Source organism: Fundulus heteroclitus, chromosome 2 (genome assembly GCF_011125445.2).
Source record: "Fundulus heteroclitus isolate FHET01 chromosome 2, MU-UCD_Fhet_4.1, whole genome shotgun sequence".
NCBI lineage: Eukaryota > Metazoa > Chordata > Actinopteri > Cyprinodontiformes > Fundulidae > Fundulus > Fundulus heteroclitus.
The window spans coordinates 18,375,193-18,396,362 of NC_046362.1; the positions used below are offsets into that span (position 1 = coordinate 18,375,193).

The 21,170-nt window shown below is 38.4% G+C and overlaps 2 protein-coding genes across 2 annotated transcripts in view; one reads left to right on the forward strand and one right to left on the reverse strand.

The window, feature by feature from the left end:
- LOC105919699 (RNA polymerase II elongation factor ELL) overlaps positions 1-14,960 on the forward strand; it is a 39,615-nt gene extending 24,655 nt beyond the window's left edge. Inside the window, exons 5-12 of the mRNA XM_012855066.3 lie at positions 3,393-3,634; positions 4,217-4,341; positions 7,103-7,217; positions 8,657-9,113; positions 9,538-9,607; positions 10,018-10,189; positions 10,303-10,347; positions 10,579-14,960. Coding sequence (XP_012710520.3) covers positions 3,393-3,634; positions 4,217-4,341; positions 7,103-7,217; positions 8,657-9,113; positions 9,538-9,607; positions 10,018-10,189; positions 10,303-10,347; positions 10,579-10,692 — 1,340 coding nt within the window. The 3' untranslated portion in view covers positions 10,693-14,960. The remainder of the gene's footprint in view (positions 1-3,392; positions 3,635-4,216; positions 4,342-7,102; positions 7,218-8,656; positions 9,114-9,537; positions 9,608-10,017; positions 10,190-10,302; positions 10,348-10,578) is intronic.
- On the reverse strand, positions 14,257-20,347 carry pex11a (peroxisomal biogenesis factor 11 alpha). Its single transcript, XM_012855068.3, has 3 exons — positions 19,940-20,347; positions 19,665-19,780; positions 14,257-17,054 (listed from the first exon to the last, which is right to left on the reverse strand). Exons 1-3 carry the CDS (start codon positions 19,993-19,995, stop codon positions 16,486-16,488), a joined length of 741 nt encoding a protein of 246 aa, XP_012710522.2. The 5' UTR covers positions 19,996-20,347; the 3' UTR covers positions 14,257-16,485.
- Between the last annotated feature and the right edge of the window lie 823 nt (positions 20,348-21,170).

Here is a 21,170-nt window from a genome sequence, read left to right on the forward strand (position 1 = left end):
TGTCACAGACTCTCGATGGAATTTAGGTCTTGACTTTGACTAGACCCTTTAAACACATGAGTGCTTTAATGTAAACAATTAATTTAGCTACAGCTGTATGCTTAGGGTCACATTCCTGCTGGAAGGTGGACCTCTGTCCACGTTCCATTCTTTTGCAGCCTCTAATGAATCATCTTCCAGGATTAACCTGTATTTAGCTCCGTCTATCTTTCCATCAACTCTGACCAGCTTCCCTGTCTCTGCTAAAGGGAATCATTCCCTCAACAGGATCTTGCCACCGCTATGTTTCATTGTGAGCATGGTTGTGTTCAGGGTGATGGGTAGCATTAGTTTTTCTCAACACGGCGGTTTTCCATTTAGGTCAAAAATATAACTTTTGGTCTCATCTATTCAGAGCCCCATCTTCATCATTTTTCCATCCCCTACATGCCTTTTGGCAAACAGAAAACAATACTCATATGGCCTTCTTTCACCAACAACTTTCTTTTTGCCACTCCTCTATTAAGGCCATATATGTGGTGTGCACAACTAAGTTGTCCTGCTAACAGATTCTCCGGTCTGAGCTGTGGATATCTATAAGTCCTCATGAGGTACAGTTGTGTTCGAAATAATAGCAGTGCCTTTAGAAAAATGAGTAAATGTCAAAATTCTTCAAAGAAATTGTACTTTAATGAACACAGATACATTGGGGACACAGTACATTCTATTCCAAAGCAAAACAATTGCGCAAAGTCATCAAAACTTAAATAATAATAATAATATTTCAAATAAAGTAAGAAATGGCATGTTCAAAAGAATAGCAGTGTTGCCATCTTTCCTTGGAAACTCAAAAATGTACTGTACAAACAAAGAAATTCTTGATAAGTGAACCTAGCTGAGTATCCTAAACTAATATTTTGTTGCAAAACCACGGTTTCTGATGACTGCTTCACATCTGTGGTGCATGGAGTCAACCAACTTCTGGCATCGTTCCACAGGTATTGCAGCCCAGGATAATTGCACTGTATTCCACAATTCCTCAGCGTTTCTTGGTTTTGCCTCATGCACTGCACTTTTTATGTCAGCCCACAAGTTTTCAATGGGATTAAGGTCCGGGGATTGTGCTGGCCACTCCATCAGTTGAATCTTGTTCATCTGGAACCATGCTTTTGCTCGCTTGCTGGTGTGTTTGGGGTCATTATCCTGTTGAAAGGTCCACCTCAAAGGCATTTCCTCCTCAGCATATGGCAGCATGACCTCTTCCAGGATCCTGATGTACTGGAACTGATCCATGATCCCTTGTATGCGGTGAATCGGACCAACACCATAGTATGAAAAACATCCCCATATCATGATGCTTGCACCACCATGCTTAATGGTCTTCAGTGAGTACTGTGGCTTGAATTCTGTGTTTGCAGGGCGTACTGCCTGTGACCCTTAGACCGAAAAAGAACAATCTTGCTTTCATCTGTCCACAAGATATTATGCCATTTCTTTTCAGGCCAGTCAATGTGCTCTTTGGCAAATTGTAAACGCTTCTGCACATGTCTTTTTCTCAGCAGTGGGACTTTGCGGGGGCTTCTTGCTGGAAGGTTAACCTCAGTAAGACGTCTTCTGATTGTCACAGTACTCACTGTCAACTGAAGGTCTTGCTTGATCCTCTTGGATCCCATCATTGGCTGAGTCTTCGCCAGTTTGGCTATTCTTCTGTCCATTCGAGGGGTTGTCTTTCTTTTTCTTCCTCGTTTTTCAGTTTTTTGCTCCCATTTCAGGGCATTTGAGATCATTTTAGCTGAACAGCCAATGATTTTCTGCACCTCTTTGTATGTTTTCCCTTCTTTAATCAATTTTTTTATTAGGAAACGCTCATCTTCAGAACAGTGTTTTGAACGACCCATTTTCCTTGTTTTTTTAGGACAAATGCACAGCCAGCATGCCAGTTGTCTTGATCCTTAAATACGGATCACCTGTTAACACCCTTTTTTCCCAGAATACCCTCCCTAATTGATGCCCTCTCTAATTGAACTCACCACTGCTATTTTTTTGAACACACCCTTTTCAGTTAATCATTCAATTTCACAGAATCCACAGTATGCATGGCTGTCCTGTTGGGTTTGTTGGTTTTCTATACCTTTATTTTACCCCCCAGAAACTTATCTGGGGTATAGAGTTTGAAATGTTAATAACACCAGTGATTTTCTTGCTGCTGTTGAGGCACTGCTATTATTTCGAACACAACTGTACCATGGGGCTCCTGGCAGCGTCTATGATTTATGCTCCTCCCTGTTTAGGTGGACAGCCACATCTTTGTAGGCTTGCAGTTGGGCTTGTCCTTTTCAGATGGAGAACTGAACAGTGCCCCTTCAGATCTTAAAAAAAAAAATAGATATTGTTTTATAACTTAATTCTGGTTTAAACTTCTCCAAAGCTTTCTTTGGTCTTTTCGTGAGGCTGCCACCAATGTTCTCTGACAAACCTCTGCGGTCTTTGCGGAACAGCTGTATTTGTACTAAATTAAAACACAGGAGGACTCTTGTTTGTTTAATTAGGTGACTTCAGGAAGGAAGTTTTTTGGTTGAAAAAGTGTGAAAAAGCTCACTAAACACAAACGCTTTTGCGAGGCGCTGTACATTTCCAGACGTTTGAGACGGCAGTACCTGCAGGATGTGTAAATAACAAAGTCAAGTACCAACCAGGTCGCTTCTGTGGACACACGGTGTAAGTCTTTGACCTTTAACAACCTTCAAACCAATGTATGGCTTACGGCTGTAATGAGATTACAGTCTGCAGATATCCGCGAGAAGAGACCTGGCTCCGTTTGTATTGGTTTTGCAACAGGAAGAAAGCCTTGTGTCGGTTAATTGCTTCGGTTTCTCAACTCCTCTCTTTACTTAAGAGAAGCCCACTTACTATCTCCCCATTGCAACAACGCTGCCTCTGCACACACACAAATGTGCATGCGCTTTGCGCTGTTCTCTGTGTATCTACGCATGTAAACGACTTTTCCCAGACTGGCCTATAAACGTGGCCTTATCAGCTGCACTTGCATAAAGCTGACTCCATTAAAACAGGACAGATAAGATGACTAAACCCTATTGTCTGACAGTGTTTCATGTGTGGGCTTGACTTAGAAAATTAGGCCATGATTTGTATACCCATTTGATTTGATTTGTATCTATATTTGTATATCTTCAGGACAGGATTTGGAAGGATAGGATGGCCTTGTTTTTACAGGATGCTTTCATGGCCTGAGTCCTGTTATCAGATGGGTTTAAAGCTCGTTGTTCTTTTTTAGTTGAGTGCAGCTGTGACCTGGATGAAACAACTTGAGATTATTGGTGCGATAGCCTCTTGATCCACTAGCTCTAATCAAAGAGACCTCTTTAAAATCTGTGTATCTACTTTATTATTAGGCAAGTGTGTGAAGGTGCAAAGGAAAGCGGGCCTGGTCTCCGGCTCCGACGGCAGCAACAGGCACTCCCCCAGCAACAAGAGGCCCCTGCTCCCCAGTCCCGTGGCACATCGGCCCTTAAGGGATCGCATCATTCATCTCCTGGCCTTAAAGCCCTACAGGAAGCCTGACATGCTCCTGTGGCTAGAGAGGGAGAGGGCCAGCTTGAAGGACAAGGCTGATCTGACCTCGGTACTGGAAGAGGTAAGAGACTAAAAAAAGGAGGACATGTTGAATGTGAGATAATTAATTCAACTGCCTTTTGTGTCTTGGTTCCTGGTTTTTAGACTCAAATATCAAGTAGTGTATATAAATGATATGATATCCACTCTTTTCTGGTGATCACATATGCAAATTACAAGAATCTCTCTAATATAATTAGGTCTATTTCAGGTATATTTCCTGTGTTCACATTGTTTGAGCGTCCCAATGCAATCGGCAATTGGAGACTGCTGTTGGTAACTGTAATTAGGGCTGACTATTAATTAATTATCTTTGGATGAGAAGATTGTGTTTTGACTGAAAAAAGGTTGGGTGACAGAGGCTGGAATTTACGTAATTGCATAAGTTGATGGTTGGGATAGGTATATTTGTATTTAGATGGATTAGTTTGTATGCAAGTGATTGAAATCAGTACATCAGCATGGTGTCAGGGGAGGGAAAAAGCATTTAGAATAAGGCCTGGTGCTTTTACAATTTTTAGCTAGACTTCTTTCCTGCTGCACTGCCTTCTATCCCTTCCACCTGTGGATTTTAAAACATTTAACAGGCATTTTGCTTTTCCAGGTTGGTAAACTGAATCCTAAAGACAACAGCTACTCTTTAAAGGATGAGCTTTACAAACACGTCCAAAGAGAATGGCCTGGATATCTGGAAGAGGAGAAGCAACTTATCCACAGGCTCCTCATCAGGTTGGTATTAAACCAGGCAAAATAGAAAAATGTTGTATCGTTTCTCTTATTTTTCTTAGCTTAAATGCAGTTTTGTGGTAAATATTTCCAGTTACATCTTTAATGCACACAATCTTTGCACACAACCTGCCAATGATTTAGCTTAGCACAAAGGTGTGAAGCAGTGTCCCGACAGCAGACATGGCTTTACTTTTAATGAGCTATAAAAATTAGCTATCTGCATTAGAGGCCTGTTTAGCCTCTAGTGCAGGTCAAGCAGAAAAGACTAATAAACTGATCCAATGTACAGTGCAGTGAAAAATGATTGCACCCTTCCAGAGTGATTCTGTTTTTACTTTTTTTTGTTTTTATTTTGCCACACCCGAGGGTTTGACATCCTCCAACAAATTTTATTATCAGACAAAAGTAAGCTGAGCAAATATAAAAAATTATTTAAAAATTATAATTTCAAGTAGTAAGTGAAGAAGTTATCCAAACCAACGTGGTCCTTCAAAAATAAAGAAGTAGTTGCTTCCTGCGCATTGTTTCAGTTTTACTTGCCACCCACCAGTCCTGATTACTTTCACATCCATAGACTCTATAAATCCTTTACATAAAAGCCATTCTGACAGGATGAAGTAGACCAAAGCATCTTAAAACATGATGCCCAGATCAAAAGAACAGGTGAGAAGCTAAATTAATTGCATCTACCAGTTTGTGAAGGGTTTCAAAGCCATTTTTAAAGATTTGGGGCTTTATCCACCGGTAGAGTAAACTTTAATGGACCTTCAATGGAGCTCAAAATATTTAATTTTCCCCCCATGACCTTTGAAGAAAATCTGATGAGCAAAAAAAGTGTAACTTTTTTGGTAGATGATCACTTCCTCACATCTGGTGTAAAACTAACAGCGTTTAAGGAAGAAAAAAAGGAAAGTCATGCCAGCAGTTGAACATGGTGTTGGTAGTGTGAGCATATAGGGCCTCCTTGCTTCCTCTGGACCTGGATAACTTTTTTTTAAATTGATGTAGCCATGAATTCTGCTCTCTATCAGAAAATGCTAAAGCAAAATGGCCAGTTAAGGTTTCATCACCTTAGGATCAAATGCACTTGGTTTATGCAGCAGGACATTAATCCGATCCAATCTGCCTGTGACATACTGACGACCTTTCATGCTATCCTTGTTGCCGCTACAGAAGTCACAGACAGTCAATAAGTTTAAAGGGATACTACTTTGTCACATTAGGTCAAGTTGGTTTTGATATAAATATATATTAATAAATCATTTAAAAACTCCTTTTTTTATTTACTCAGGTTAAATTGATCTGATCTAAAAATCTGTTTGATCTGAAAATTCACAAAGAAGCTTAAACAGAAGAGCCCTTTAAGGAGGACAAATACATTTTTACTGCGCCGTATTACTGTCAGTCTGCTGTGATAATTTTTTTTTTTTTGTTCAAAGCTCTGATTCTAAATGACAACTCCTTTGCACAGATGAATCTTTTAATCGACGCATCAAAGCAGCGGAAAATATTTCATGCGCCGCGCTGCCAAATGGCAAGACTTGCAAGGCTAAGCGTTTAAGGAATGATCTTTAAGTGCGTGCCAGAAAACATTGGAAGCCATGTGCTCCAGTGCCATTTTGGAAAAAGTGCAACTCCCTCTAGCAAGTTGCACTACCCCTGCTGAGTGTGAAAGCTTTGCAGTTGTACTCACCCGGGTAATTTGCCAATAACAATAAAGCCGTGGTTTGAGCAAATCTGAAGCGTCTTTTAGTCAGTTTATCTGATGGCTTTCGTTTAAAGCACTGCTGGTTGTTTCTGTTTAATGACTAGGAACTCTACTATTACTGTCACCATAACTGAGAGGGCAAGCACTCACTGCAGGGAGGGACTTTGATAATAGCATCAGTTCAAGGAAGGAGCTGTAGGAAGCAGATTACCAGAAAAGGGGGTTTGCCCGTAGAGAGGTTAAATGTGCTGCCATTGTTCCTACCAGGAGACTGTGTTTAGTCTCTGTGCACAGCTCCTGTGTGTTATTTTACAAAAATGCAGTTGCACAACTTCAGTGATTTTTTTTTTTTTTTTTCTTCTGTGGAAAGACTCCCATCTCTATCTTGTTTTCAGCTGTAATTGCTCATCCCGTTGCACACAGATTTGCAATACTGTGTTCTTCCTGTTTGGCTTTATGGGCCATTTACAGTGCTTAAGTATTCGCTCCCCTGGGCTTTTTACCTTTTTTTTTTTTGTTGCATTCCAACTTGTAATTGAAAAGTATTTTATGTGACAGATCTGCACAAAATAGCCTAAGTTGATTAAGTGAAATGAGATAAATATTTATAAAAAAAAAATAATAATTAATAAAAAAAGAAAGAAAATGGTTATGTGTAAAGATTCTCCCCCTAAAGGGTTAACTGATAAAACCAGTTACCTTCAAAAGCCACACCATCAGGAAAAGGAAGTCCACCTCTGTGCAATCTAAGTGTCACATGATCTGTCGGTACAATCAAACCTTTTCTAAGAGGCCCTAAAGGCTGCGGCACCACTAAGGTGGGTTTGGAGGCGGGGGGGTGGGGGTGGACGACCAGTTATGCAGGCTGAGGTCTTCTATTATTTTGTCGAGTACATCATCATAGTTGTCATAGCTGTTTTTTTTTTTTTATGAAATGGTGCAAGCTCTTAAACGGTTCATGAAAAATCTCAAGGGGGTAGATACTTTTGCAAGACACAGTACCTTTAAAGTTACTGTCTAAGTAAAGTTGCTGTTGTCTAAATCTCTCTGCAGGAAACTCCAGCCACTGCACAGTAACCAACCAAGGAGTCCCCAGTCCAACCACGCGTTGCACAAAACTCTCGGAGATTCTCCCTCACGGCTCAGTCCTGCCAAAAACATCTCAGTGGTAATTATTCATGTTGCAAAATTTCTATTATTTTTTTCCCCCATTTCTTAATTTCCTTATGACTGAGGAAGCAGTATTTCCATCTTAATCCAGTGCACAATACTTTAGCAACTCTGTCATACCATAATGTACAAAAATAGCTTTTACTGGAATCAGTAGAAAGGTTCAGCGGGAAATGCAATTACATGTTAATTTATTGCCCATAGTTAAGTAACATTACGTTCTGTGGAACAGAACGTTCTGTGGAACGTAATGTTACTTATGGAAATGTCTGGATTCACAACTGGGCTTTATAAATAACTGGTGCTAGCTAAGAAATCATTCACAAACAAACCTAAGTTCTTTGACTTTTGATGCCGTGGGAGAATCTTTTTACTTTGTTTGAAACAACAACAATGTATGTAAATTTTGCCAAATTTGCAAGATTTTCAGTATCATCAGCATCTTTTTTGACAATAATTTTAAAGCGCTATAGCTCATCTGCCTTCATAAAGTCAACCATCAAACTATGATCTGTAGGCACAAGTATTGGATTAGTGTGTCATGACCTAATTTGAAATGGTTTATTTCCTAGCTATGGGACCTATAATTTTCTGTGACTGCTTTAAATTACAGGATTTATGCAAATCAACTTAATTTATGGTGTACCTCAAGGTTCTGTTCTGGGGCCCGTGTTTCTGTTGTACATGCTTGCACATGTTGAGCTTAAGTGAAAAACTTTCCCATCACCGCTATGCAGATGGTATTTGATTCCACCTTGTATAAGGCTCATAGGGTTTCTATTTTGAATGTGTCACAGAAGTCCTTAGATTATGTGAAAAGTTAGATGGCTGTAAGTTTTCTCCAGCTCAATTGAAAGGGGACTTGTTTATCCCAGGACTCTAGATCTATCTCGGTCTGAGCTTGAGATCTGTAGATTCTGCATTAAAAAACAACAGTGGGAAAAAAAATCCAAATAGTTTAAAGCTGTTTTTGCTTATTTGTTCGTATTTATTGATTTTTAATGCTGTTTTTTATTTTGTTTGTACAACAATTTGTGAATTAATGTCCAAAAAATGTTTTTTAAATAGATTTTTACTTGCTCATAGAAATCAAGAATAACCACTGTGAAACATTTACATTTATAGGAATTGGTAAACATCAAAATGCCGCAGATATTGACCCATTTGTCTTTAATCCATAGATGTCAAAGTCAGGGTTTAAATCTTGTAATGTGGACTTGGCTTTAAATGTACTTCTTTGTTTATTTGAGAAGGGCTCAACTTGTACTTTCCCCTGTATTCAGTCTTGTGTCTAAGCTTTACTGTTGCTATTTTCAATGGTATGTACATACCTCTAAAGTGAATTCAGCGCCATTTGAAATGAAGGAATTATTTATACACACACTGTAAGCCTGGGAAATTTTCAAAACTTTGATTTGTTTTCCTTCTTTTCTCCAGAAACGCTCACTGGCCCTGGGCCCTTCCAACTCCCAAACCCCCAAAAAACAAAGGCTGTCAGAACACTGTCTACCCCTGCAGTCGCCCTCTCACGCAGACTGTGGCACCAACGGAGCTCGCACCATCACCAGCCACGGGAACGCCTGTGCGGCGGCGAAAACCGAGCCCGACATAACCAACAATCATCTTCAGGGAAACCCAGATGGTTTGTGCTCGCCACACAAGCTCAGCGCGCCGTCTGCTCTTTCCAAACTGGAGGGGACGGAACCAGCTTGCACCTTACCCAGTCCCCAGCCCCGACACAATGGCACCTCTATATGCACTGAACAGCAGCTCAGCAACGGCCAGCATAAAAAGAAACGGTCCAAGAAACACAAAGACAAGGAGCGAGATCGCCTAAAGCCCGGCTGGATCGAGACGAGTCCAGACCTGAAGCAGAACCAGGAAAATCACAAAGGTGAACGTCAAAGTTTTACCAGACCATAATCTATTCTGTTATGCTGTAAAGATAAGGGTAAGGTTGTGCACCAAGGCCCCTTAAGCAAACAAAGTTTTCTAAATTGAGTTTTAAGATTTGTTTTCCCCCTGAAAGCAAAAGAGAAGCATTTTCTGTAGGTTCATTCGAGACAGCAGTAAGGACAGTGACTCTGTTGTCTGTTGATGATTGACTTCAGACCAGCTGGGTGACCTATGGTCGAGCTAGTCAGCAGGCAGATTTACCTCCTGCTTTGCTGCGCTGACGTAACGGCTCGCCTTGGATTGGATCTGTTATCGGAGACGCTGTTAAACAACAGCCTTGATATGACGGGCCTGTTTTTACGTTTCCATCAGTATACTGAAATAACCTTTTTATGTCTAATGTGTGTGTGTGTTTTACACAGGTACAGACCGCGAGGGAGACAAAACTCCCGTTAACCGAACCACAACTGAAGAACCGCCTGACTATTTAATGTAAGGTTGCACACACTGTTTGTGTGAAATGCCTTTTTTTTTCGTGTGAACAATGCCTAACTAGCTTTCATTACAGCAGTTGTTGAAGCAATCTTTCACAGAGTAGTTTTAAATTTCCTAGCCTTCACGTACCGCTTATAAGAGGAACCAAAGTTTCCCTTAACGATAAGGTTCTCCTTCAAACCATTCATATAAACAGAAGACTACAAATAAGGTGTCAAAAAGCTTCAATAAGAAGAACTTGGAAAACAAAACATCTTGTGTCCCACTTTCATACATCTGCTCAACACACCACGCTGTTACCTCAAGTGACTCAATCTACCGTTCTGCAGCGCCATCTGGTGGATAGGGTCGGCTTACGCTCGCTTTCTGGAGATTTAAGACTTGTTTCCCTTTTTTCCTTTTTTTAGAAAATACAGCGCCGTAAGAACCCTGGAGCAGCGGCAACAGTATCACGATGACTTTTGCGCTGAGTACGACGAATATAGAGCTCTTCATGACAGGATCGGAGCCATCACAGAGATGTTTGTTCAGTTGGGCTCAAAGATCAACACTCTCAAGCCAGGAACACAGGAGTACAAGGTACTTTTTGTACTGGGAGCGTGCCGAAGCCGCTCCATCTGATAAAACACCAAACAGAAAGTGGAGCATGTACAGGGCAGTAACACTCATTTTGTATTTATTTATTTTTTCAGCTCATGGAGGAACAAATACTCCAGAAATATCGAAAATATAAGAAAGTAAGACATTCTGAAATATTCTTTCACTTATTAACTTGTTGTACTATCTGCTGGCCATGTTGCAAAAGCCGTGAACTCTGTGGCAGTACTGGATTGTTAAGCTTCACAAAAAGCTAAGCAAATATCAAATATCCTTAATGGTTAAGGTTTTGTGGATTTAATGTGAAATATCCTCACTGAAAGCTTAATACAGACTTTTTCTTCGTCTTTTCTTTTTTTTCTTCTTTTTAGAAGTTTCCTGGGTATCGGGAAGAGAAGAAACGGTGCGAGTACCTCCACAAAAAACTGTCGCATATCAAAGGCCTGATCACAGAATATGACCGAGCACAGGGGCTAGTTTCCTAGTGACTGCCTTCTGCCATTACCGGGTTGTAACAAAAGTGGACCAAAAGACTCAAAGGCGGACCCAAAGACTGCCCAGCTGGGTCCAGAAGTTGCCGAGACGCGTCACCTCGTTCCTCAGAGTGGAATGGAGGGCGTAAGGTTCTCTGCTGAAAGTGGGCCAAGACCACCTACTCGTGATCAAATGTTACCCTTTAACGTTCTGTTTTTTCAGCTGGGTTTATGACTGGAAGTGCTTGTTTCTGTTCTGCTGTAAAACACGACGAATATAGAGAAAAGGCCCACAGATGTGATCCTTCCTGCCTAAGTACATCATTTTTGATTATATCTTTAAACTGAGTGAAACTTTAAAGTATTGATCTATACGTAATGAAGTGATGGTACAATCAATCTTAGGGGTATAAAATAATTCTAATAAAAATAAGTGTTTATATTTAAATAGAAAATTTGTTTCTGCATTTTGCATATAGAAAATATATATTTAGGTGCATCAATCATTCATTTCTTACAAGAATATAACATGTTGACAAAAAAATCAGATTGTGCTGGTTATAAGTGCACACCGTAAGGCATCTTAAATTAGATCAAAACTGGCAAAAATAATGATTTGTAAAGTTGAATTTGATTAAAATGTCTCATTCATCCAACAACCTGCAGAACTGAGACCTGATCGGATATTGATCACAGAAGTATGATCTGTGGAGATGCTGCTCAGTCAGGGGTCAGAACGCACGTCTTTGAATTACAATCACAATGAATTTCATGCTTGCTTTTGTTTCCGTCTCATTTCTCAGAAATGCTAGAAAATGGCAGTACTCGCAGTACTGCTGCAGGGAAGTACCGAAAACGTCAACATTTCTTTTCAGTAAATAGATTTCAGATTTTCCACTGAAGTTCACCAGAGGTCAGTAGCCACCCAAGTAATCGACTCATACAAAGAGTTCAGCACAGAACAAGTCCTTATATTATGTGTAATAAAGCAGAATGGCACAGGAGACATCCTTACTGAAATTTGTTCAATACTCTGTACAAAAGTACAATACATATTTTGGTAATGACAATTTCAAGACATCTACTGTACTGAGAACCTTCTTCCATGCACTCTGTCAATGCTTTCCATAGATTTTCATTTGGATTAAATTCAGTTCACTGACTTAGCCATTCTAGCATCTTTATTTTAATTTTTTTTCTAAAGGTGCTGCTTTGGCTGTCATTGTCTTTTATCCTGATTTCATATTTAGCATCCTGGGAATTAGTAGCTTTTTCTTATCAAGCTTGTTCACAAAATCTGCCGGTTGCCATTTGCTTTAAAAAAAAGTCCCAGAAAAATTATGTTCCTGCCTCCAAATTTCTCTTTGAAACAGGATGTGTTTGTAATAATATTCAGAGTGCAGTTTTGGTCTTATTTGACCAGAATATATTCTCTTTGCATTTCACTGGTCCGTCCAAAGTTTCTGAAGATAATTTTAAAAAATGTTCAGTGTGCTTTTTCTTCAGCAGTGGAGCTTTGTGCAGTAAATACACATAGATGCCACTTACTGTTTTCATAGAAAAACAGTATCTGCTAGTTCCAGTTCATTCTAACCCTTGGAAATTCTTCTAATTATATCATAGATTTCCTTGGAAATTCTTCTGATTATATTATAGATTTGTTTGTAAGTAACCTGGTTTATGGTGGAATGGTGTTCTGTCCACTTCTAAATGTAGGGGCCCAGCTTGGCTCACTTCATCATTCAGAAGTGGAGAAATGCCTTTGACCAGCCCCACCAGTATGTTTAGCAAGAGTTAGGCTTTTGAGAGTGCCCTTTGTTTTTACCATCATGTCAAGCTTTTAGTGATGCATTGGTAATGAGAACACTTTCTATAGACCCTAAGGCAGGACCAAACTGTTAATATTATTTATACTGATAAGGGGCACTGATATTTCAGCTTTTAATGCATTTGTGCACCTAATTTTCTTCAAGTGAGAATATTCTCTGTGTCATTCAACTTTATTACATGAGTTAATTCGGGGACTTTCGTGTTTGATTTCTCTGTGTGAGTCACTTGGGTAGCTACTGACATGGTGTAATTAGCGTGGGTTATGTCAAAAAGTCAATTAGAAATGTATTTAACTAAAATGATGTTGACATGTTCGATGCTTGTTTTCCCCCACTGTATAATCGCTGTATTTCACGTTGCTGTGCACTTTCGGAGTCAGTTTCACACGAATCTAGCCTACAGTGCCATGAACTGCCTTTTTTTTATTATGAAATGATTATCAACATACTCCTCTTTCGCGTCGTTTGACAAAAGGTTTACATCTGCAGAAATGATGCTGTTCACACTGTGGATGGATAATCCTTTTATCGCATAGTTTTACTGCTGTTTAGGGCCTGATTAAGTTTAATGAGAAGTCTGGCATAAAAAAAACAACACTATACGAACTTCTATGGGCGTTACATATGGGTGGTATTCAGACAAATGTGACTCAAGTGTGTCATTTAAGGGTCCACCAGAGGTTTTCTCTCAGTCCAAACGACTTGGCTTCTGTTGGATGTAAGGAGCAGTGGGAAACAAAGGGGTGCACATGAGGATTTTAGAGGCTCATATATATCAAGGTACATCTGATCAGCTACGACCTGCAGGACTCTCACCTTAAACTCTAATTCTGATGTAGAAATTAGAAGATTTCTAGTCGTCTCTGGGCTTTTGCGTCACAGTAGCAGCACTCACGCCTGATGTCTTAAGTGGCTTATTAATGGATGAATGAAGTAAACGTTTACCTTGACATGCACTGTATATGTCAGACATTTCCAACTCTCCTGGTTGTCTATGTTCTTCTGTGCTCCTGGTTTATCCAGCATAATTCAGTGTTCTCATAATTTCTAGAAATGGCTTTTAGTCCAGATGCAGTTTCAGTTACTGGTTAGTTGTGTAGAAGCTGTCAATTTGTTTTGTTTCTGATATGTACTTATTGCTTAATTTGTTTCTTTTTTTTTTTTTTTTTTGTCTTAGTGTCGGTGCGATGATCACAAACTGTACAGGAATTTAATTTTTACCGTCCTGTTCTTTCAGAGACAACATCAAAAACACAGAACACCTGCAGAGATCTATACCAGAAAAATTCCTTTGCTTCTAATGATTTCACATAAAATCTGTTGCCAAATGTTTAGCAGTGCTTTTTTTCTTTTTAATGCGGTACTCTGGTATGTTTGAAGGACTTGAGTATCAATCGTTGCCCTGTTTGAGCACATACGAACCAACAACAAATATTTATTGGCACCGACTACTGGAGGACAAACAACTGTGACCCTGCAAAGTGTAAATCAGTTTTTAATCCTAAAAATCCAAATGAAAAGACGAATACCAAAACCGCACAGGAACAATTCCATTTCCAAAATAATTTATTGGTATTTTGCAGTTATTTTCTTCTTAAAAAAAAACCCACATTTAAACATGATTAGAACAACAATGAAACACGTGTTAGACCATCATTTGCTGAAAGGAGTACATTTTAAAAACCTAAAGGTTTGCAGAAATGTACCTCTAACATCTAACAGTTGTGATAGGAAAAGCCTGTTTCTCTTTTTTTTACCTGTTCCAGGGGCTAACTACTGAAGGTGCCTTTCACTCAGAAAGCAGACTGATCCATGACACGATAATTCAACAACGTAATTTCAAATCCATAGTTTGACACTGTTGCCACTTTCTTGAAAGTGCTTTGTCTATCCTACTTTGAAATGATCAGAAAAGATGCCTTTTTAAAATGCACAAACTATGGTAAAAGGCATATTTAATAAATTAGATTACGTTTTTCGGCGATACTGACTTGGCCTTAATGAATTGAAGGCTTATTTGGGCACTAAATCAAAGCCACGTATCTGCTTCCATGTGCTTTTGAAGCAAAAGTCTAGATTTTGGTTTTATTGGATCTTCCAGCTTGGTACATTTTTCCTTTCAAGGTGTGCTTTAATACATCTCTGGTACTAGAAACAACACACTAGTGGAAATGTGAACCAAAAGCTTTTGTCATATATTAATGCATCTTATCTGTTTGGAACAAACTTATTTATTGCTTTGTACGTCTGTACATTCTTTTTGGGGATTATTCGGTGCATCGCTCAGTCGTTCTTTGCACGGCCAAACTAAACCGTTGTAAAAGAGACAATGGGATATACTGTATTTTTGCAATATCTGGATGCTTTATCACGTCATCCTCTTGAAAATGATCTTTTACAACAAAATGTATTGTCTCAGTGAAATTGAAAATAAAAAGCTCTTCAATTGTTCATGGTGTCGTGCGTCCTGAAGGGGTCAGTGTTATTCTACTCCTGAAATGATTAGACACAGCAACAGAAAACGTGTGGAAAAACTCTAAGACACTCAGTTGTAAACAAAGTATTTCACAGTATTTACAGCTCAAACTCTTTAAAAAAAAAAAAAAAATGGGCTGTGCATCGTTTTTCCTCTAAATCATATTACTTCTCTCTGAGCTGACTAAATATCAGCAGTATAAGCAGTTAACATCCAACAGATTGCTTCAGTGGCACAAAACAGATCGAAACGCTTTCCCTCATGTGGTTGAGAAGCACTTAATTTTCATTCATATCAATTTAGCAGCATTTTAATCACAAAACAACGAGCACGGCAGAGGCAGTGGGGTGAACAATAACGATCCCCCAGCTCGCCGCAGCTCTTGGTCAGCATACCTCAAGTTTTTATCAATTTCAGTATGCATCCACATCAAATACGGAGATATATTACCATTGAATACTTGTCCTTACATTTTAAAGCATTTTTTTTTTGTTCTCCATTTTCATTGCTCGCTGAAGGCCAATCGTTGTGAAATAAACGCAAACTTATGACCACTGATCAAACCAAAATAACTGAGTAACATTCTGCTGATACTTAATAGTCACACAATCTCATTTCCCTCCTTTAGATTGAGTACGGAGCATAAAAATTACTGATAATCATACGTTTCCTAAATGGGTACAAACACCCAGTAGGTGGGTACAAATAGCAGCATGGTCTGGAAATCCTGCATAGTCAAGTTAGGTGCAAAATCTAATATACTGCAAAAGTATGAAATTGCAAAAGGGCCAAATGACCAGCAACCTCCCAACAATCACCCAGATAAAAATGTTACACATTTTCTAAAGCAGCCAAACTGGCATTAGAAACAAGCCCTTTTTTCATATTACTATGATTATCAGCTGTGATGCTGTTGGCAGTGTAGAAGACAGGGACGCAAAAAGGTCAAGTCTTAGATCTTAAACACATTGTTTAAACAACATTTCCTAAAGGAGATTGCTGTTAATTATATTTAGAGATGCACCAATTAGCCTGTCAGAGATCAGTTAGAAAATGTTGCCTCGATTGGCAGCTTGATTACTAAAAATCTCAACTTAAGTGTGTCGGGGGGGGAAAAATTACTCACAATTTTGGTCCATAAACACATCAACCAACAGCAGACATTTTGTCTTCCACAAGAATAATAAAATTAGACAGATTAGGTACGTGCTTTGATGCATGAAGGGAGATTATCTTAATTTTCTCTCTCTGAGGAAAACAAAATCTGAATTGGCAGCCTAGAACTCAGATGAAACTAACACTGATCTGACAGGAAAAGCCTGATTGGTGCACCTCCCACTATATTATTAGAGATTAACCATTTTAAAGTAAAACCATATTCTGCTACAAAACAAACAGTTATCACAGAAATGTATAAACGTTCCTGCTATTGCTAGCTTGTATCGTCAAAAAAACAAATGCTGTTCCTCTTCAACCTTTGGTCTGACTCCACCCTCGTTATCAATGCTTAATCCTTAAACTAGGTCGTGCGAGGGTTAAAATGCCGATCAGGGAAGATACCAGCCCGCAAAATCCAACTACGCCTGCACTTGACTTGTAAATGCCCAGCCTGTCTAAGGGAATGAAGAGATCGCAGGCGTTTTTCACAGTGTCCAAGGCGACGGTCGGTTCGGATCTTAGGGTCTCCAGGAGCAGGAAAACGAGGGCATCCAGCTCAGGGATCGTGACTTCAGCCACATCGGGACATTCGTTGAGATGCTGGTCCATTTTCGATCTGAAACGGTTATCTCTCCCTTTCTGTAGCATCAGCTGGAGAATCACATACAGGTCTTGGGTCAGATTCATCACTAATGAGAACAGGTAGCAACGAGAGGCGTTAACGCTCCAGCGTTCCTTGTCGATGCTGCGGATCAGACCCACGCCTCTGGCCCACACTGCGTTGTCACAGATAAAGTAGAGGGCCCGGCTGACGTTGGCCGCGGTGAGGCACAGGCACAGCACCCGGTCGGAGAGTCGCACGGTTTGTTTAGCAGCCACAATGGAGTTGGCTGCGTTTCCCAGCCTGAGCACTAACAAAAGGAGGCAGAAATGAAAGCAAGAACGAGTTCAATAAAAACATGGCGTGAACATTTTTGGAGCACGGTACAGAACACAATTATGCAACAAACGCCAAATAATTCAGTATGTTAATAACTCTGTAGAACAAAAGGTCAAGGTTTTCATTTCTGTGAGTTCACGTCACACCGTCTCTCCTTTGGAAACAAAGCTTTCTTGTTTGCAAAGATAAAACCTCAGGAAGCCTGTTCCATCTAAAACTTCTGCCTAGAAATTGTGAGACAGTGGTGTCCCTGAGTTATTAATTCGGGCAGACGAAGCAGCAGAGGCTCGCGGCAGCAGCTCTGACGCAGAGGAGATAATTAAGCGGTGCATCAATAGTGTAGCCCTCTGTGACCCAGCTTTGGACTTTGCAAGGTTCCACAGGAACAGAATTAGGAAACGACAAATCTTTATTGCCTGACCTCGCTTCCAGGCATTTCATAGTCAAACTTGACTCAAGTCAGTCTCTGTACATTTAGGTTAAAAGTTTGAAAACTACGGCTGGAGATAATTTATGACTTCTCACAAGGCTGGTTTTAGGGTTGTTAGAGTCGCTAATAATCCTTCCTGTTACGCAGTTCAGCGACAACTAGACTAAAGCTCAGAGTAAGGACAATACATTTTCAATGTAAAGCACAGCAGCGTGCAGCTAACACTGTCAGAAAAAGTAAAAGATTGCTTTGAACTTTTGGGAGGTTTAGTGTACTTTTATACTCCAGGGAGTGATTTTGTTACTTTTGTAGCACCACCTGAAACACAGCTACGTCTTCGCCTTGCGTTTTGGAACAAGAGACAAAAAAAGGTGTCCAAGGCTGTAACAATATATATATATTTTTACCTTTTTATCTTTAAAATTTTTTTTTTTTATAAAATCTCCCATAACCTGAAGGGTTTATAGAAAAATAAATATTTGATTGAATCTTTTTTTAATCACATGAAGAAAAACAGAAATCCAAAAATATATATATTTGTAAATAACTAAACCCAAACCTTTACAGAGGAGGAGGCTGAAGGACATTTCTGATCTGTGTCCTCAAAGCTCCTGCAAAGCTTTGCACACATTCATACACTGTAAGAGCCAAACACACAGTGTACCAACGTGCAGTTCCCCAGTTGTATATTTGTATATATATATATATATATATATATATATATATATATATATATATATATATATATATATATATATATTTATATTTGTATATATATATTTATTTGGAATAATAAACTCAAAACACTGTCATGGTTATGAGCTATTGAGAACTGTGAAAAATCAGTAGGTATTTAAAAGCCAAATAGAATACCTAACATCAGCTTATATTTGCAACCTATACAAAAAAAAAAATAAATAAATAAATAAATAAATAAATAAATAAATAAATAAATAAATAATAATAATAATAATAATAATAATAATATATATATATATATATATATATATATATATATATATATATATATATATATATATTTTTTTTTTTTTTTTTTTTTTGTATAGGTTGCAAATATAAGCTGATGTTAGGTATTCTATTTGGCTTTTAAATACCTACTGATTTTTCACAGTTCTCAATAGCTCATAACCATGACAGTGTTTTGAGTTTATTATTCCAAATAAATGAAACCTCGAAGCAAGCACTGATTACTATTCACGCCACTTGTACGTTAATAACCAGTTTTCAATTTACTTTCTTTCGAAACATTGGTAAGACCATTTGGCAACCTAAAGTTTAGGCTTTACTTCAATGATCAATACATCTCTGTTTCGAAGTAAATATTAAAAGTTTTTCAGCTTTTCTTTTACTGGGCAAAAGCTAACAGGGTGCTTTTAGAATTTTTATTTATTTATTTATTTTTATTTTTTTATATAAAGGGTCAATGGGGGGCCACTCAAGTGTTGACATAAAATCTAAAAGCCGGAAGATTATTTTTAATACATCTTAAAAAGACAGTCGCTATGGTGGAACTTTATTCATTTTGATCTGATAAAATTAACAGCACAAAACTTGATTCCTGATTTATATACAAAAATAAATACATTAGAAAATGCTGATTTGATATACAAGTTCACATTTATGAAGTCATTGTTTAACTTTGTGTAAGTTTATTGAATTAGAAACAAATCAGTTTCTAATTGGTTTAAAATGGATAAAGCATTTTGAGGAAACTACCAGTATAAACTAAACCTTTCATAGTATTTTTATTTGTATGCCATGGAAGAGATACAAAATAATGTGTAGGTTCACATCTAGTCCTGAATAAGGTCCTCTGATTGCAGGGAAAATAAATCTACAATATTGACAAAGAAAACACAAATATTTATGGTAGCCTATGGTATCAGACAATAAAAAGCAAGATCTAAACATGATAAATCTCTTTTTGCTCGAAAGCATTAAACCGTTTCTTGTGTGTGAACAAAACTGAAGAAACAAGACATTTTGAGCTCCAGGAAAAGAAAAAAAAAAAACAAGACTACCTCTAATCCATGTGAACTGTAAAGAATTCCTCATGCGAAAAGGAATCATCTCATGTTTTGTTTAACTCTGCGTCTCTTTTCTTTCCCCCGGTTTTACGATTATACTCACGTTTTCGTCCAGCACTGACACTACTTTCCAAACTTTTAAGTCTGGCCACCAGGTCCTTTCTGTCGGGGTTGTTTCGTAGTAAATGGATGGACAGTACACACGCATACTGGGTGGCTCTGGAATCCAAATCATATATCAGAGGTAGTGCATAAACGAATACTTCTGCACACTTATTAACACAACTTTTAATTTTTTTTAAAAACAAGCCAAACAAATAGCCTTTAATCACCATGTCAGAATATGACCTTTCATTTCCTTTTCAGAGAAAAGCGCACCTGAATATACGGTCTCTCCCTTGGCTTTGGCTGGTGAATTTCACCACGGCGTCCATGATTATTAACACGGCTTCAGAACACACTGTTCCGCTCAGCTGCGAAGTTTTCCCTTCCTCTTCGTACAGCGTCTGTCGTTAGCTTCTTGTTGTTGTCAGTTCCTCTCTTCACTTTAATAGCAGTAGCGGATATCCCATTTTGTTGCCGATAAAATCTAAACCTAGTTGTGGGGAATGTAAAACTTCCTCCATGTGCGTCTCTCTTCGATAAAGCTAGCTCAGAAGCACCTGCCAAACGAAAACTCGGGGCTGTTTCCCCACGAGCGATTGCAGCAGCGGAACGAATGTCAAACCGATTTTCGGGCCGGACAAGTTCTCGGAACACAGTTACTATGGCAACTTTAAACATTAGCGCGTGACGTGCGCAGTTAAAGCCGGAACACAACGACATGAAGTTTTTTTCCATAGGGAAAAGTACTGCTACACATCCAATGCATGCTAACAGTGAATAACAAATGAAACATTAAACAGTTTAGATCATAAAGAAAGCGGAAGTGGAAACTGTGCTAAAACATTATTATTGTTTTGTTGATAGTGTAAAAATATGATGCATCATATATAATTTCTAAATATGTAAATAATATTGGAAGGAAATATATAACTTTTTGCACAGTTTCTCATATTACATGGCGTTTCTACATGTAACATGAGTATAAAAGTGTGTCTTGCAAAGAGGTGGGTCACTATAAGTTATAATATTCTGTACAATGTTACACATTTTATTATTATTATTATTGTTATTATTATTATTGCTTTATAAAAAAGCCATATTAAAAATGTAAAAATACACATTGTACCAATACTTTGTAAAAAAGGATGTGTATGTATATATATATATATATATATATATATATATATATATATATATATATATATATATATATATATATATATGTATATGTACAATCCCCTAAAACAGGTCCACCCTTTGTTGAATGTCCTATGCTTTGCATTAAAAGCCAAGATTTTGGTAAATTTGCAGCCCAGAGAAGGTGATCTTCAAGCAACAGGTCACCTCCTACCAGCCCAAATCTGAGGATAATAATGTATATGGAGGAAATAGGAATATATGTAAATAGTTATGTCTTTGTCTGTGTATCTATGTCTTCACTTGTTCAATTACCATCGGTATCCTAACCTATATTTAGCCTCTGTTCCTGAAAAAGGTTATGGGT